The sequence below is a fragment of the Solea solea genome, chromosome 1 (assembly GCF_958295425.1).
Source record: "Solea solea chromosome 1, fSolSol10.1, whole genome shotgun sequence".
NCBI lineage: Eukaryota > Metazoa > Chordata > Actinopteri > Pleuronectiformes > Soleidae > Solea > Solea solea.
The window spans coordinates 7234042-7253242 of NC_081134.1; the positions used below are offsets into that span (position 1 = coordinate 7234042).

Genomic DNA, 19201 nt, shown 5'->3' on the forward strand with positions numbered 1-19201 from the left:
GGCGTGGTTCTCCATGTCTAGCAACTCAGTGGGTGAGTCTGGTTGGACAGTGGATTCTGTAGACAGGCATGTTCACACGCCCCTCCCTGCTTGCACTCTTTTACACACAAGCAAGCAGGGTTTGTGTTATGGCAGGGGTTGCACATTGGCATTTACCAAACAGCCGCTGCATGCCACTCTCCCTCACAGTACCTCCCTGCCTTCTCATGAGACAGACAGACAGACAGACAGACAGACAGGCTGAACTGGACTGAGAACAGACTGAAGTGAACTGTCTGGCAAACACGCCCTCGCATCAGCTCCAAAGTGGGGGAAACTGCTGAACACATGTCAAGGTAAGCCCTGATTTAGTATTTATATCATCTCACAAATCAAGAGATGCTGAATGTTGACCTTAAATGCCTTTGATTAAAAAAAAAACAAAAAAAAAAAATCTCATCTAAAAGTCATTTGACTTTAAAGTGATTGAACAAATTGTGTGTAGACAACCTCTGCGCTGACTTCACAGTCTCTCAGGGAAATAACTTTTTTGCCTTTTAAACACTAAACGTGGAATTCCATTTAGCATTTGATTAACTCTGTATTTACACTTGCTGAACAGAAATGCACGGATGCCAACAACAACACACATGTCCACGTGAACACATACCCAAAGAGGCACAGTTTCTTATTTTAACCATGTCATGTTAACATACCATAACTTTCTTTCTCGCATGAAGCCAGTGGCAGCTGCTTCATCCTGTGAGCTTTGGCTCCACACACACACACACACACACACACACACACACACACACACCACTCAATGAGGCTTAGATGCCTCAATGCAACTCTGACTCTGTTGTTATTGGAATATGATCAGGACAACTCCAATCCCAGTGATCCAACGCAGGCTGAATAAAAAGATAGACCCGTAGAACTTGGACAGATCGCCATGGGATACGTGTGGAGACAGTGAATGAAAAATATGAATCAGACAGAAAAGAACGAAAAGAGGAAAAGGGAGCTGGAGTCCAAGCAGTTGGCTTTGGTTTCTAAATCAACTCTGAACAGAAGACGGGGTTTTAGAGTTATGCACTGGAAAAACCACAGTCTGTACAGCCAAAAAAGTGGAGGAGAGGAATCATTTTTCCGGGAACAGACCAGAGACAGGGAAACATTTGTACATAATATATATAGTGTACTGTAGCAACAGATGGGAGCAAGATGTAAAAAAGCACGGAAATAATGGACCTAACAAGTCATGTTAGGTCTTAAATTCTGGATTATATCATCAGCTCTGCGAGCCTATGTGTACATTGAGCTAAATGCTAACATCAGCATAGTGAAAGATGTACATATAATACACTGACGACATAAGGGAGTTTAGAAGATAAATTGTTTACAAATGCCCACCATCTTTTCACTAAAGTACAACTGAAGCTGGAGAAAATACAAGTCATTCAAGGTCATTTTAACCTGTTGGCACAAAAATGAAAAGTCAAATTCATGGAAAAATTCAAGGAAAAAAAAACGTCTGGACTAGACAAGAATACAGGCTCAAAATTGCCCGTCTCTCCTCGTAGATATGCCTCATAGCCAATGCTGCATACCCAAAGTGATCTCTTTGTCCTTGTTTGAGGTTGAAGCATTTATCATTGCATCGCTGGGAGGTCACCACTTGCTGTCACAAGTCTAATTTGTGGCTTTAGGGAAGAATGCTGTGGATGAAGATGTTGTGATTATGAGGTTTATGCTGATGCAGCCTAAAGATCTGTGTGGAAAAGGAAGAATACATTGGCCGAGTCCACAGTTCTCAAAACAAGTCAAATAAAGCAACGTAGTCACATCAACTGAGGCTCTACTTCTCCTCCAGTGATGAAGCATCACACTGTGCTTTTGGGTGGAAGCAAACATTTCCTGCATTTCCTGTGAGGTGGGCTTTTTGTTTTTAAGCGCACACAATTAAAACCTATGCCACAGAAATGTGGAGAGTTATGCAACGACTGACTCCTGGCAGTGGCCTAACCGTAACTGTGCTATATTGTTTCCTCTGTGGTAACACGGTCGGGAGCTAATGTAAGGGTGTAAGGCTCTATATTTGTATTTAAGAAACATGTGGGCTACTGCACTTTGCTTCTCAGTCTGTGTGTGCGAGAGAAGGCTGCAAATAGGTAGTGTGGAAGTAAACAATTGTCATGTCCAACATTTTAAATAACTGTGTCAATTAACATTTCCACAAATCCAAGATGGTTATACTCACACATGCAGAGTTAGAGGCTGTTGTTTCTTATTGAATATACAGCATGATTTAAAGTAAATCTTTCTTTTATTGCCACCGTTTTAATTTAAACTTGACTTTCAAACAGAAGTGTGTAACAAATGTCCACTATAGGTCAGCTGAGTTCACACAATACTCATTAAGCCTGTCAGCTCCGCACTACTCTGTCTCTTAGTATAACAGTTTTAAGGTTTGGTGTCGCCCAGCGATATTCTTGCACTGCACACAGGAAGTGACTCATTTTAAACACTTTAAAACAGACACTGAGACAGCTGCAACACCTTGGAGTGTGCCTAAAAAAACACAGTCTCCACCCGCCCCTGTGCTCCTTGTCTGATAGTTTTACTTGACAGAGGCTTTTTTTTTTTTCAGATGGACGCTGCATATAGATAATGTAACAAAATTACATTGTTTCTCAGACAAAACAGAGACATAAAAACAACAACATAAATCAAAAATTATTAATATAAAAAAAACTGAGAGCACAGAAACTGCACTGGTCAGTGGCAGCATCTGCTGGACCGTAATTCTATTTACTACAAAGCACAAACATGAAAGAATGGGTGCGGCGATTCTTTTGAAGTGTGTCCAGCAGAGACATGTTTGCAGTGACAGGTGTTGTCCTGCATGGCACTCAGAGGCAGAATAGCTTCTGTGTCACTCGTTTCCTAAAAAAAAAAAAGAAAAAAAAGGCCTATGGAAGTTTCATGCTCCCAGTTTCTGCCTCTGTGAAGAATATGTCAATCTAAATCAATACATTCTATTAGCATTTTACATAGACGCACGTCTCCTCTCCTGACAGACACTTTGGAGATACACCCACATGGGCTATACATAGACTTCTCAGACTGTCAGAGTGCTGAAAGATTCCTCTCAACATCTTAAAACCACACTGGTATAACAACATATACAGTATACTGGATCAGTTTCAGTGTATTCACTTTAATTCACATCATGGGTTTCTGTGAGGACAACAGAACTTACGCCGAGAGGGAACTTAAATCATGTGACCATGTCTAAACAATTCTTATTTTATTGAACTGAAACTGAACTTTGACAACTTCACTGTATACTGTATTGGCTGTTGATGTGTAATGAGAAACAGGGCAGATGTAGAGGACAAATCCACACATATGACCTTACAATATTGGTTCACAACAGTGTGCAACGCTTAAAGGAATACTTCAACTGAGGTTGGAAAACACAATATTTCAAAAATACTACCCCTATTCTAGTAATACAAAGCTAAATGTAAATCGGTGAAGTATTCCTTTTAACGGCAACTTCACATTCACTCCCAAGAAAGCTAATTACCTTGATTTTGGGATCTTGTCTTGTACCATGTACACAGACAGAGCTGCAGGGTTGAGATTAAAGGTACATATATGCACGTGTGTGTATATCCCTGTCAGTAATGGGTTGCTGTATATTGTTGGTCATCAGTCAGTGTGTGAATGATGGAAGATAACATTCCCACCAGGACCATTTGGTGGTGTTTGCCTGTTTACTGCATAGCTGACATTGTTTGGGCCTGTGGTTCTGTGGCTGCAGCGCTCCAAGAGGAGGCTGAGGAGACACTGACAGACTGACTGACTACGTGACTACACGGAGTATAGACACGGTTCAAAAAAGAAACGTTGGACGATTGGCAGAGTTCAGTCGTCGCTGAATCCACACACAGTACAAAAGCGAATGAAACACAAGGGAGTATGAGGAGGTTACAGTCAGAGACAGTTCGGCAAAAGTAAACCACAGGTCTGAAAGTAGACTGGAGACATAGTGGGAAGCAAAGGGAGATATGGGCGGGAGGAAAGTAGTGAGTCAGAACAATGGCTGCCTGTATTTAAGTCTGTAGGAGTATGTTTTGCCCTGCTGGCCATTGCTGCTGGGTTAAACCATCCCATGCTATTTTCAGCTCTCCTCCTGGATGGCAGACCTGTAATCAAATGAACATCAGGCCTGCCAGTGTTGAATAATCGCCGCCTGGTGCAGGGAAGAAATGAAGTGACAGTGTGTGAAAAACGAAATGAGAACGAGAGCAAAGAAGAGAGAGAGGGAGAGACAGCACTCGAGTGTAATTGGATGTTTGTGTTTTGTGCTCTGAGCTACATGAGGGGGAATAAATGTGAGGGAGATTATGAATGGAGAGCAAAAAAATGGACTATTGTTGTTCATTAAATTGAGATAGAGACTCCAATAAAAAAAAACGAATAACTCGAGGGAATGCCGTCAACAAAATGGTTGTTCGTTTACTTGTCCATTATTTTATTAAGCAGTGACTCAATAATCACTTCTATTGCTAGTTAAAAAATACCCATATATGTGTCTCAATAATTTGCTCTATTTTGTTTATTGTTATTTAAATGTTATTTTCCTCCTCAGATACCAAATGTGCAACCAGATAATGTGACATCAACTGCTGGGAGAACTGAATAAAACAATGATGGAAGGACAAAACGGTAAGAAGGTCCATGTCATGACATGACAAAATGTCATAATATAACACACCAAACTGGACATTTATGATGATGGGTACCAAATGATTGTGTTAATCTTTACAGGAAATATCTCACTTCATAAAACAAAGGAGAATGGATTAAAAGGGAAGCCACCTTACTCAGTAGAAACCCCTTATGGATTTCGACTTGACTTGGACTTCCTGAAATACGTTGATGACATAGAGAAAGGCAATACCATCAAAAGAGTCCCAATCCAGCGCCGGAGCAAAGGCCTCCGGGCAAGCACTCTTCCCAGGCACCTCAACCCTTCTGGTAATGGCTATCACCCAACCCTCTGGGGATCTACTGGAGCCCTTGGCCCCAGGTCTCGTCTGTCAGACGCTCATCATCACAGCTACACTTCCTCGGCATGTGATCACAGGTCACCACTTTCTCCCACGGGTCTCAAATCCTTGACAGAGATGGAGGCCAGGATCAAGGAGTTTGACGAGCAACCGCTAGGGGAACACATTCGACCAAATCTGCTCCGAGCCTCCAGTTTGCCTCTCACAGTAATACTGAGACAGAGCTCAGAGTCCACGGATGACCCTGCCAGCCTCAGGAGTTCAAGGGATCACCTGGGAGGAAGAAACACCTCCTGTGAAGACATTTTCTGCTCCCCAGACAGCTCTCAACCCCGGGACTGCTCAGGGCTGTTGAGGCGCCTGACTGAGGCCCTGGAACGTGTTGGGGAGCTGGAGATGGAGGTGAGGGTCATACCAGAACTTAGGGCTCAGATCTGCATCCTCCAAGAGGAAAGAGAAAGACTCCTGAATCCACATGTGCACTTCACTTCCATGAATGGGACCACAGACCCTCATACCATGTCCTGCTATGGCACCATGGATGTTAAAAGGCCTCGGCATGAATGTCATGTCATGTTTCCTAAAAATCACACTGTCAGTCAGGATAACTCCACCCATGAGTGGAGGACGAGTACAGATCTGGACGAGCTGCTGACAGTGACATCCCTGCAAGCGAAGGTGGCTGTGCTAGAGCAGAAGCTCCACGAAACAGACCTGGAGCTCCAGAGGACCTTAGGTCTACTGAAGGAGCAGCAGGAGGAGAGCACAAGGAAAGATGAAAAGATACAACATCTTACTAAGAACCCCGGGGTGTGGGTCCGGGCAGAGAGGGTGGTGGTTGACCAGGATGGAGATGAGACAGTGGTGAGATCCATTGAACCAAAATATACTCAAGTGTTTTCCTCCAGAATCCCAGACGTACTTGGCAGTGCAAGAACTGTTCCCACAAATGGACAAAGAAGTCAACTGCAAGACTCTGTAGTTGATTCGACGTGTACTGAAATGAGTCTGCATGGACAGGCTTTGGCTGCAGACACAGCAGTTATTGTCCACCACATAAAGAACATAAAACGGCTCTTGGGTCAGCAGTGGGAGTGTTTGTGTGTAGACAGTGAGTTGAGAGAGGAAGGTAAACCTCTAAAACACCCAGATGCTAAAGTCAACTCCCTGCAGCAGGAGATGGTGGGACTCGTTGACGTCCTCGCCTCCTACTACACCCAGCATGGACGGAGTGATGGAGAAAACACTCCTCCTAAAGGTACTGCCAGGGATTCTATCAAAGTAATGATTGATCAAATCTGTTTTTGCACCAAGTAAAACACCAACAAGTGTTGAATATTAAAAGGCTGTGAATCAGTTGTGTGGATTGTTCAGCGTGTCCTCTGTTTCTGTCTTTTCCTGAAGCCGCTAAATCCATCATGAAGACAGATGGATGCTCCCAGATGTCAAAAAACCAAGATTCTGGGCTTTTAAATGAAGGGTTAGTAAACAACTCTTAAAGCTTAAAAAGTGAGGGCTCCTGAACTGAACTTGAGGGTTTTTAAGATACTACAACATCGTTATGACAGAGCAAAACATAATAATTTGAATGATGTATGTTACAGCTTTAAAACCTCAAATGAGATTTCCTTTCATCCTAAATTAGAAATGTCAGAATGGAGCATAAAAATCTATTTGGTTGTTGTAATCAGGTCATTTTGTCCGGATCGATGTCCTCTTTGATGCTTTCACTAGATATCAATACTCTCTTCCAAACTGCCGACCATGCTCCTGCTGCAACATGGTGGGAGATAACGTCGATTGACCGAAGCTTTACAATTCATTCCTGAACATTTTCCAAACACTGACAGTGATGTGACATTTAATTTCCTGCCCCATTTCATTTCTTTCATTCCGATAAAGACATGAAACAGCTGCAGGTGGAGATGGGAAGCGAGGTGTGCATGACACTTCCATCCAGTGTTGGGAGAGCAGCTCCGGGCCCAGGGAGATGGCTGCCGCCCAGGTGGATGCAGCCACGGAGAAGAGAGGGATGGAGGGAGAGAGGCAAATCACCTCCGATGCACAGATGACATTCGGAGGAACAGGACTGGGGCAGACAGATGGAGGTGTAGAGTCTGTGGAAGCTGACGCTACACAGAAAATGGCCAAGACGAAACCAAAACCTCCAGGAGAACAGATGGAGAGGAACAGCGGCTCTGAAACAACCCCAGGGTGCAGGTTAGACGAGCGGAACTAATGCCTTATCAGTGTCACTTTGGGAAATGGAATGTGAAATGTGATTGTGAGGTTCACTCCTATGTGAGCAGCTCCTATAACTCATGTTTATCTAATTTCATGGGTATTTATTGCAATAGTTTTTTTGTCTCTTTCTATTGTTCACCAAACATTTATGCTCCTCTCTTTTAGGGAGACTGTGAGTGCAGATTTTATGACTGCCTGCCAGTTCCTCAATGACCACATGGAAAACATGGATAACCCCAATGATGATATGGTATGTGTGACACAGACTTTAACCCTTAGAACACCTTAGAGCATTTCCATTACTATGTTATAACGTATATATAGAGGCTATAAGAAGGTGCAATATAGAGTGTCTTATATCCTTTTTTATAACTTTTTTTTTAATTTTCACCAACTATATAAACATAGCTGCGCAAAAGTACTCACATTTAAAAAAAAAAATCTGATTGAATTTGTGAAATGTGGAAATACGTCACAGTTCAAAAGCTTGGCTCGTTTTAATGAACTAAAATAAAATAAAAATGTTCTATTTTCTGCAAAACTTTTTTTTAAATATGCAATATAAAATGTATCATAACTTTGACCCAACAACAGATAAGAAGGCGAAAAAAAACCGAATAAAACATTTACAGCTTATCTTGAAGCTGCTCTAACAATATTAACAATATCATTGACACAATTAATATGGTTGAGCATTTTGGGGGCATTTTAACATCTTTAAGCTCATTATTTTGGTTTTAAACCATGTAGCTTAACTGTTTTGTTTTTGTTTTGTTACCTTTTGTGACTAAACAGTAACATTTTACTGTACTTAGCAAAGGTTTTATTCATTCAAAGGTGGTGGTTAGTATCACACTTTCCTGTGACAAAGTCAGAAGAGATATTTGCATCACTTTAATCCAAAACAATGTTTGTGGAGGTTGGACACTGACTTTTTTAGATTGTAATTTAAACTTTGCTGGATACATTCATGTCGGAAAGCATCATCAGAGGATACATTCCCACCTTTCTTCACAGAGGATGGCCCTGGTCGTGTTGTTCCAGCATTGGTTCAGTGCGGCCGCAGAGGAGGCCTCAGCAGCCAGCAGGGTCATTACGTACCTGAGAGAGGTAAAGAAAGCCACACCTTCACTGCTGGCCTTCCTCGTCAACCTGGCAGACGACAACGGCAACACGGTGCTGCACTACAGCGTGTCCCACTGCAACTACAGCATCGTCAGCCTGCTGCTGGACACGGGTAAGGGTGACAGTTTGCAACATGTGTGCAAAAATGTTGATATATCAAAAACAAATGTTCATATATATAACATTTTTTTTTTTTATATTTTCTTTGTACCACCAGGCGTGAGTGATGTGACCGTTCAGAACAACGCTGGCTACACAGCAGCGATGCTGGCCTCACTGACCGCTCCTGATGGCCCTGGTGGCATGGAAGTGGTGCGCAAGATCATGGAGCTGGGAAACATTAACATTCGCTCCAGTCAGGTACAGTAACGTGTGCAAGTTCTGAGTGATTCAAAAAAAAAAAGTTGACTTGCTAATCACACAGTTTTTAGTTATTGTGTTGAAGTAATCATTAGTAAAGCTGAATTTAGAGAACATACCAATATTTTACTTCTTAAATCAGGGTTATTGCAACTTAAAGAGACACTGTTAATTATGTTTAAAGGTGTTCACGTCCTGGAATTTTCAAGGGTTGTACAAATATTTTTCATTTAAAATAAAAATGCATGAAGAGAAACAAATGATAAAATATGCATTGGAAATTCGAGCTGGACGCTTCAAGTTTGAGATGTTTAACTTTGGGTTGTTTTGCTTGTTTAAGTTTTTTTGTTGTTGTCGATGCAATCAATGGTGTAGATGAGGGTGTAGCTAACTGTAAGTTTAAGTTAGGGGCGGACATAAATAACAATGATATTCTTCTCACTGCTCCTTTCCAATCATGAAAAGTGTCTCACAAGTAATTATGGATTTGTGTAACATGGTGCCGTATTGTACTCTACACTTATGAAAGGACCTAAAAAGAAAGAAAGAAGAGAGCGTTAACAACAGAAAATAAACAGTTGTCATGAGTTTAAAAGAAAGTTTAACTCCCAGCAGCCTGTGAGGCTTTACAAGTGGAAGATTTGTATCATCTAACAATACTACACAATGATTTAAGCATTCGTTGCCAGGTGATAGTGATGAATAAATAGCTGTATAATTTCTAGGCTCTGAAGGAAAATAACATTATGTCTTTAAAAGGCATCATTTTGTTATTGTGGGGAATTTGAGAGTCCCTGTTTTTATACATACTTTTTACACTTGTGAACCGGGTTCTGCAGAGCGACAGTAAGTCGAGTGTCTCTCTTTGTTCCGTTGCCTCCACCTCTCCAAACAGACGGGCCAAACTGCTCTGCACTTGGCGGTGAGACACGGTCGAGTGGTGATGGTCCGCCTGCTCCTGAGCTGCGGCGCCGACACAAACATTCAGGACAGCCAGGGAACCACAGCGCTGATGTTTGCGTCAGAGAGGGGACACACGCACATCGCAAGGCTGCTGCTGGAGAGGAGCCAGTGTGACCTCACCCTCACTAACAAGGTAAAGCCCCAAATTATCCTCCACAGCCTGACTCACTCTCCCTGGATTTGTCAGCATTGTCTGATTCACAGATTTTTGGAGTTAAAGGAGCAAAAGTAATTGGACAATTTATATTTATTTCACATCACAGGCAGCACCCTCAGTAGATTTCTCTCCTCCAATATTCTATATTTTGTGTATAACGGAACACAAAAGGACACATGGGTGTATGAAAGCTTTCATGTTTTTGACTCACGCTGTGTGTGCACGTGGGTGGAGGAAGAGTCTGAGTGCAGCACAAGAGCTATTCCCCAGGATTAATCAGGGTTACAGTAAAACAAATCTCCCTGGGCTGAGATCAGCTAATCCTCAAACAGTAACTCATCTACCAGTGTGTGAGTGTGTGGAGGCAGCGAAGAGAGCAAGCATTTGCATATTTTACTTTTTCTTTTTTTCCCTTTCTCTCAGTCTGCCTTAAAGTAGCTTTAATAGAAAAAAGAAAAAAGTGCACCAAACACTGGTGCCCTGTGTTGATTCTACAGCATATTTTCAATAATAGCCTTATTGTGTTTTCAAGCTGCACCAGAGGTTATTGCTTTGCTACAGTTTGTGGCCCCAGATGTTGCTCAGATTTGCTATATTAGCATTTATGTAAAAACAATAGCAACAAGGGTCAATCGCAAGGTGGCATAAGAGGGAAAAGTCAGAAGATTAATGTAAAAACTTGATCAACGGACTAATCCACCGTCTCTCCAGCCTTTTTGCTCTATGTGTCACATGCTTTTCTTTCTGTCCTTCAGCGGGGTCAGACTGCCATCACCATTGCCATGCAAGGTTCGCACACCGACACAGCCGCCCTCCTGCAGGCGCACGCTAAGGCTCGAGTCCTGTAGAGCGGGAAATCCGGAACAGAATCTGCAGACTTTGATTCTGAGGAACTTCACAGTTCCTTTTATTTTGTGCATTGTTGCTCCGATTGAGATGCGTCTTGCATGATGCCGTTTCCGAATCCTGCATTTCTGCCACACAAGCAAAGGCCTGATGGGACGGCGTCATTATAACAACAAGACTTATTTGTTAGCTTTCATTTTCAACATATGCAATGGAAAACATGTATTTATTTTACTGCGTGTGTATATTGATTTGGCTCGCATGGATATGTTGAAAGTTATACAGAGAAATATGTGTTTATGAAATAAAATGTTTGCATGTGCCTCTCTGTTTATAGAGAAAATGTAAAGCAGCAGCACAACACTGTCTGAATAAAAGGAGTGCAAAATATACAAAGAAATGCAAAGTAAACATTAAATGCCGCATGCCGTGCACAAGAGAGGCAAATCTAAAGCAACCGATTTCGATAGTTGATGTCAATGTCGTTTGTTTTTAATAAAATGATTTAAAACCGAACATAATAACGTGTATTCTTATTAAACATGCAAATCCTTGAACACAGTGGTGGAAATCTCAAAATGAACTGATAACTCAGTGGTCAGCTTTGTTGCTGTTGTAACAAACGTGGCCAGCAGGGGGCACTGCTCTTCCAAAACTGCCTGATAACACTCATATAATGACCAACAATGTACAGCGCTGAAGACCTTACTTTTTTATGTGTCTGTAATGGTTAATACACCAGTATATAGAAGCTCTTAAACAAAACATTTCATTTAATTTGTAATGCTAAAATATGATTATTATTTTTCTCCATGAGTTTTCAGATTTACTGTTTTACAAAGAAATCTGAAAAAAATAATAAAGCACATTATTATTTCCCGATTCAAATTTCAAATTATAATTATTTACTTGCATTCCTGAACATAAAAATGAGTTGAAGTGACTGAATGTTATGCTTGAGTATAAAAAGGTGAATTCAGTTTGTTAGTTTGAAGTTTTTGAAAGTCTGGTGGTCGAACACAGTTGTTAAGCACCGTATACAAATCTGGAATTCTGAAATGATCACATCCAAGGGATTAGATCTAATCCCTCTGAAATTTAAAAACATGACACCCACTAAATTGCGAGCCAGTTGCATTTTTGTTGTTCCGCAGCAATATTTGTTCTGATTTGAGATTTGAGATGATGTTTGTGAGATAAAAAAGAGATTAAGACTGGGAGGAGGCTGGATTTCTATCGGACAGAGTAGAGACACCTCATTTCCCCAGAGGATTATATTCTCGCCGCCACACACACTGCACTGCCCTGATGCTGCAATGACCATGAAATCAGCTCCTCAGATAAAACTGAGAGCGCTCACATTCTATTTACACTTAAAATAAAACACTGTGCTTTGAATTGACTGTGAGATTCATGCATTCGTGTGTGTGTGTGTGTGTGTGTGTGCACAGGCCGCGTCCACATAGATCTATAGGTGTAAATAAATGCACCATCCCCCAACACAACAGACCCTCACACCACAGTGAATAAAGGCAGACATGTTATGCTTATGTGTGAACGTTTGCAATCTCCCGTTCTCTGCTGCAGGCAGATTAATAAAATATATTTAATAACGCCATCATTTCCTAATGGGCTGCGGTTCAACAGTGTGAAGGCGTTGCCTCGTCTCCATTTAATAACCACGATGGACTGGATTTATATACACCGTCTGATGATGAATGTGAACCACATCCTCTGATCCGTTTAAAAGTATGACGGTGAAGCTTATGAATGAAGATAAAACACAAATCCCCTTTACGAATGAAGAACAATAATTCATACGTGATAGAACACACACACACACACACACACACACACACACACCTCGCTGCAGAAGCCTTACATGGTCTAGTATAAGCAGAACACAAGAGAAGAAGATTAAAGTCAGGATATAGAGCTAAAAATGTCATTACTGTCAGTTTCTTGTACATGTTTTCATGTTAAAATGTACATACAGAGGAATAAGAATGTGCAATATAGAGTGTCTTATATCCTTTTTTTTCCAGGACAACCTATAGGCAATCCGATCAAATTATCCATCCATCCATCTTCTACCGCTTTATCCTCCACAGGAGGGTCACGGGGGGGGGGGGGGCTGTGCCAATCTCAGCCAAACATAGGGCGATATAGGTGGGTACACCCTGGACAGATCGCCAGTCCATCACAGGGACACATATAGAGACAAACAACAATTCAACCATTCACTCTCACACTCTTTAGATTGTCCAATGGAGGAAGCCAAGAGAACCCGGAGATAACCCACACACACACACGGGAAAACTATTTCAAATTTGGAAATACATCACAGTTCAAAATCCGTTTGACTCTGAGTCTATTTTGTGACAATTATTAGAATAAGAATGTTCACCAGTTGACCAGTTGTCTGCCAAGTTTGTTTTTATGACTTGTATAAAATATTAAAATGGCCACTGTTCTGCAAACGTTACACAGAGGTTCAGAATTACAGCTTTTCCTCCTTGTTGGCGTCTGTGACTGCGACGAAAATGACACGGCACGCGTTCAGCAAGTTTTCAGTCAGTTTATATATCAATATATAGAGATATTCAAAAGCAATCCATTACAGAGAATGAAAAAGTGAAACCAGTTTGGTCTTATTACAGTATTTCTTTGCATGTACAGTAGTTGGCTGATCCCTGTCCTTCAAATAATAATAATGAAAAAAAAACAGGAACAAAACAGGAAAATTAAAAAAAGGAAACAAAGGCAAAACCAAAACCAATCACTTCATTAACACTGAGGATGGAAAGAGTGGATGAGTTTGTTTTTGTTGTTTTGAAATGTGTGACAGAGAAAAGAACAGTAAATGACGCACAGCAAGAAACAACACAAATCACTTTGGTGGATAATTGAAAGTTACAATCTGGGAATACATTGCTCTCCTTCATACAAATAAATTAATATACCTGTCGACACTTTATCTAAAATCTTATGTACAACTTTGCCTTTACATATTTGTATAATACATTATCAAAAAACCTTATGAAAACATATTTACAAATCAATGAATTAAAAAGCACCCTCAGAGCTTGTCCACAGTGTCTCACACACACACACACACTCAGTCACACACTACATATGCAGGCCTTCATCATACACTGTATACTTTCATGCAATGAATGATACAGAAGGCATTCTAAGAGGGTTGTGCAACAGAGAGCATACAAAACTGTTTCAAATATGGCTGTGGCTATGAACTCACATGCCAAATAATGAAAACACACACACACACACACACTAGAATGTTCAGGTTTTTTTAAAAAAGAAGTCACAGCACTAAACCACCACATGTCAGGACTAAACCAGCATTAAACATCTTCACTGATGGGACACGTCGGCCTCCGACCCGCTCTCTACATCAGAGTCACGTCACATGACCGGTGACGTCATCATGCAGACACCAGCTGGACTCTCCCACATGGCCCTGCCCACAACTGTCTGCCATCGCAGGAGCAGGAGCAGGAGGAGTAAGAGAAGGACCACTGAATGTGGCTCCCTATTGCTGAATGCGTGCATGCATAATGTGTGTGTGAGTCTTTGCCGGGAACAATGAATGGCTGCATTGTCCGTTGGCGAGCAATTATGCATGCTGTTTGTGTCTTCAGAGGGCAAGTGCACACTGTCTTCTGTCCACTGCGGAACAGCGTGACATGGTTATCGCCGCTCCTCCTGTGTATTTATGTGCATAGTCAAAATCAGGTGATGAAACTACATTATGACAACGAGATGTTTCTTTTGTCGACTATAGATCGTATTGCTTCTCCTGATTTAAGGAGCATAAAATCCACTTCTCTCCACCCTCTCAGACTCTTCTGAAGTATGCTCATGGCCATTTTCTCCCAAAATCTTGACATGTTAGATGTAAAATAAAAAAACTGCTAAATGTCAACACATTGCCCCTGAACCTGAAAGAAAGGCCGAAACACGAGTCGTCACCTCTCTTTAAAATCAATAAAGAGAACGAAACCATCTTACAAAAGAAAAAAACGGGACGACGTCAACTACAAAAGACGGTGACACTTATGTTTGATTCCGATATGAATCTGTACAGATTGTCCCATCAACGCAGGTACTGCTCCATTTTCAGAGCTCCTTCCACAACATGTTCCCAGAGCCCTCACTAGAAATAGCACAGAGCCCAAATTAGTACATCAAGGACAAAACACGACCTCTCGCTAGCCCTGTCACAAAATATAAAACACACGGCACACACCTCACTAAGTAAAATACGACCCGAAGCAGGAACCAGTGAGAGATCCCAGCTTGGATCAGCGACAGAAACGCACGTTAATAGATCTGGTCTCCATTCTCAGCATTTACCGGAGAAAAGGTATGATATTACTAATACTAAGAATTATGTTCCTCTGGTTTTTTAAATGGTGATTGGCACAGTACACAGCTGTGAACGGCTGCGTGTTGTCTCGGTCCAAGTCACCTGTGACCTCACTGTGTGTGTGTGTGCGTGTGCCTGAGCGGCCGTCGTCTCCACAAGTCGTCCCTTTGTGGCTCACTTCGCAGCAGTGGACAGCATGGGCTGCTCCGTGTACCAGTGAGTCCCTGGGTCGGGCATGCTGCCGCCAAGTGGCAGGGCGATGAACTGCGGGCAGGTGCCACTCCCTGCTCCCACGACTCCCATGCTGAGGCCCTGCGGGTACGTGTGATGGTGCGCGTGGTGTCCCATGGCGTCAGTCCGGCCGATGTGGATCTCGTCCTCCTCACCTTCGCCGGTGGTCTTCCGGTAGACGGGGTTGTCAAAGTTCATGCTCTTGGTGGAGTTGCGCCGCCAGTTACGCCACACCAGGTAGACTCCGGCGCAGACCAGGCCAAAAACCACTGTGGCAACGATAGGAACTGCATGCGTTTAACACACAGTGGCGGGGGGGATGGGAAGGGGGGGCGTTAACTAGGCAGAACGAGTCCATGGCATGAAATGACAGGCACAGAGAGGAGCAGCATTGGACATGCGAGGGACAGAGAGGGCAGGGGAGCGTGTGTGTGTGTGTGTGTGTTGCTCAGCCGAAGTCAAAGTAAGGTCAAACCCCAATCAAAAGATTGACTCTAAATCAGCAGCTCCACAAATCATTAGTGGCCTGACTCTGGAATTGTGTTTTTAAAAGTGACACAATTCAAAGTTTGATGATTTATCTCCCTGCTCTCCTAACACGTCACGCAGGTCGCGTCCGTCCACGCGTCAAACTGTAGATTAACACAAGACGACTCCACAACTATATCTTCCGCATACAGCACGTTTATTTACATTCTGTTTACCCAAGAGAAAATATTCCTGGGGGAAATGAGTCTTTTAATGTTTCCGCCTTTAAAGTGTTTTATTCCGCAGCTGTTCGACTTACTGACCTCCTTCTAATACACAAGCATTACAAGGCTAAAAGGCACTGTTAAATCAAAACAGTGTGGTAAGAACTACTTTTTTAAAAGAGCGGATAAAAACAATAATTTACAATAGCATTTTCCAGATAAGTGAAGATGGTTATCAAAGATGAGGCTTAGGTTATCGACAGCGTCCTTTTGCTCACTGGATTAAAGCAATTTTACACTTTTAATCAAACTGTTGGAAATCATTGTTACAGTAGCTAGGAATGAACTATCACTGCCTTGTCATAACTAAATAAGGCTGATTCTTTATTTATAATCTTCTCCATGCATCATTCACTGGTTTGTATACTGCCTTTTGTTTGTTGTTAAAAAGACCCATTTTGGAAACGTGGAGAACTTTCACAGTGTTTTGACAAACTAATGGAGCTTAACTTATGGGCTACGTAATCAAATTCTGCAGCATCAGTGGTCATTTTAGTAGAAGGGGGAAAAACATGGAAGCTAATTCCCTCTCAAGTCTTTTTTGTTTCCCCTTTAACGGGTGCGTCTAGCATAAACTGCATATGAGCGGATTGCGTTTGCCATTAGAGGTAAGATCGAAAATGCTTTAAGTAACTGCAATAGAGTGTGTTAAACTACAAAGACGAAAGGTTTACTGTTAAAGAGTCCTCTGGCTGTAGCAGGACCAAACATAACACAGCGTGAGGTGGATAATGCAATGTGGCAGCAATGTCGGACACAGAAAAATGACTAATGAGAAAACCTTAGAGAGAAAGACCTTTGGGGCAGGCTTCTCTCATCCTGCCACAGCAGGGTCAGTGTGAAGAGAGAACACACACACACACACAGTGGCCAGCAGGTGGACAGCAGCTGGCCTTTACTGTGGACAGAAACACAGACAAAGAAGCTGCAGGTGACTTACCGATGGGTATGACCACTCCCAGAACAGCTACTGTCAGGTTCTCGCCTAAGAGGAAATGTTCACCTCCAGCTGTAGAGAGACGAAATGAGGAAAAAAAAAAGGGAGTTAGGGAAACACGGCATCGCGAGAGAGGATAAAAGCTCACAGGATGGAAAAAAAAAAATGTGTGAGAAATAGACTTACAGATAAGCAAGGAAGGGAAATCGCGCAGGAGAAGGGAGATAAAGTTTCATAAAGAGAGATACAGAGAGGTTGGAATGAAAATGAGAGCGGCGAGTGGAAAAAAGTGATGAGTTGGTTTGCATTTAACTGCGACCTTGACACGGCACCCATGACCTGCCGCACTCCATCCATCTCCGCTGCGTCAACGTTGTCGCACAGCTCACACTCATTTATGAACCACGCACTCGCTAACGTGCGCATTTAGAGTGCATTATGTACATTTACACAAAAGCTTGCATGGCCTTCGCACACATGCAACAACCCGCAGCCCACACAGAGCTCACTTTATGGAGGGAAAGGAGACATTTCCATAGACGGCAAGGTAACATCCATCACTTCTATTTAAAAAAAATTATAAAAAAATAAAAGAAATTCGAGCCTGGCTGTTAGGTCTTGCAGATATCTCACTTTAATGTCATCATTACAGTGACAATGAGGTTGTTCGCTCCAGTGCAATCCTGAGTAAGAGTCTCTGGCAGGGGAAGGTTGTACTTGCTTGGATGTGTATGTATGAAAGTAAGAAATGTATTATATAAGTCATAAAATGACAATGGTAAATCCTCAGAGACAATTTACACAATTGAAATGTTTATTTGTGTGCAGCAGAAGATGTTTTGGTTCAGTGTTCTGGTCCGACACCCACCCATTAACGCGGCTCGTGGCACCCAGGTCGCCAGCAGACTTGAACACAGTGAGCTACAGATCGTTAATGTAGGAGGTTACTAAACATAAAAAGCCTCACTACTTCTCTCAAAAACGTCTGAACCAGAGGAGAAAAAATGTTAACTCATGAGTCCATACATAATGTCCTCTCGCCTATCTTTACCACAAGCTGTGTGGGTCTCCAACCAAATAAACAAACATGAAAAGGATTTTTCTAACAGTGTCAGATTCTCTATCTGTCACAAAATTGCTTCTAACTAAAGTGTCCTGGTATTACGTTGACTACAGAGGAGTATTTACAGTATTAAAAAGGTATGTTTTATGATTTTCAAAGACAAACTCAGTATAAAACATAGCAGAAGCTCTATATACACGTGGATGACACATATTACATCATCTTTTTTAACCTGTTATTGTAACTCAGTGTATAAAGACAATGTAACTCTGCCTTCATGCAGCTCCTTATTTCCATGAGATTTTGGCCCCCACCCTCGGTGCACTAATCAGAACTCAAATCCCAAAGTGATACACAAAATAAAAGTGATAAATCTTGAAATCTGAATCTCCCTTGATCCATTATCTGGAGCCAATCCCAGATGAAACAGACAGGGTTCAGGTTGCCAGTCCATCACGGTGCCAAAATATAGATAAGTCACACTCACTTTCGCACGCATGCTCAACTTATTATCTCATATATCTCATAAAAACGTCCATCAGCGTGCAGTTTCCGGAGTGGCGAAGATAATAAAACAATTGAATAAACAGGACACTTACAGTGCTGTGAGACACTGCTGTCCGCTGGAGTTGTGGTGGACACGACCATAGCTGTAGCTGTCGCATGAGAGACGAGCGCCTTCGACTCCTGTGACGACACGGGCTTGAGCGCGGAGAGAGGTGTGAGCGGTGTGAGGGCATCTGGGGCTTCAGAAGGAGCAGGGGTCAAGTGGGGGGTGGCGTCCGCCTGCGACGCTCCCACTGAGAGTAGAGGGGAGTCTTCTGCAGCGGTAGCACTGATAACACTGCCAGGTGTGAGCCCAACAGGCGGTGTGGACGTCGGTGTCGCGTTGTTTTTCGGCACTGCTGGAATGAAAAGGAGCACACGACAGCGAAGGAAAACTGAAATTAAGAGCTTTTATTGGAAGTGTGAAGGATTTCTCGGAAGTGTTTTAGTACTTGGACATCTTGAGAAATATGTTCATTCACTTCTCTTTCATTTCGGTCTTCAACGTGAGGCCAAAGGTCATGGTT

At 42.3% G+C, this 19201-nt stretch overlaps 2 protein-coding genes across 4 annotated transcripts in view; one reads left to right on the top strand and one right to left on the bottom strand.

The window, feature by feature from the left end:
- The first annotated feature begins 41 nt into the window (after nt 1-41).
- Nucleotides 42-11270, top strand: LOC131472917 (KN motif and ankyrin repeat domain-containing protein 4-like). Its single transcript, XM_058650411.1, has 10 exons — nt 42-335; nt 4640-4716; nt 4819-6318; nt 6465-6540; nt 6963-7280; nt 7470-7554; nt 8322-8541; nt 8647-8789; nt 9685-9885; nt 10665-11270. The coding sequence occupies exons 2-10, from the start codon at nt 4698-4700 to the stop codon at nt 10755-10757; spliced, it is 2655 nt and encodes an 884-aa protein (XP_058506394.1). The 5' UTR covers nt 42-335; nt 4640-4697; the 3' UTR covers nt 10758-11270.
- Nucleotides 11271-13317: 2047 nt separating this feature from the next.
- LOC131467675 (low-density lipoprotein receptor-related protein 8-like) overlaps nt 13318-19201 on the bottom strand; it is a 69522-nt gene continuing 63638 nt past the window's right edge. Inside the window, exons 16-18 of one of the 3 annotated variants that reach the window (XM_058641724.1) lie at nt 18728-19030; nt 17069-17137; nt 13318-15663 (exon numbers count right to left, since the gene is read on the bottom strand). In XM_058641724.1, coding sequence (XP_058497707.1) covers nt 15320-15663; nt 17069-17137; nt 18728-19030 — 716 coding nt within the window. In that variant the 3' untranslated portion in view covers nt 13318-15319. Of the gene's footprint in view, nt 15664-17068; nt 17138-18727; nt 19034-19201 lie in introns of all 3 variants that reach the window. The other 2 variants (XM_058641735.1, XM_058641716.1) reach the window with 2 other exon arrangements.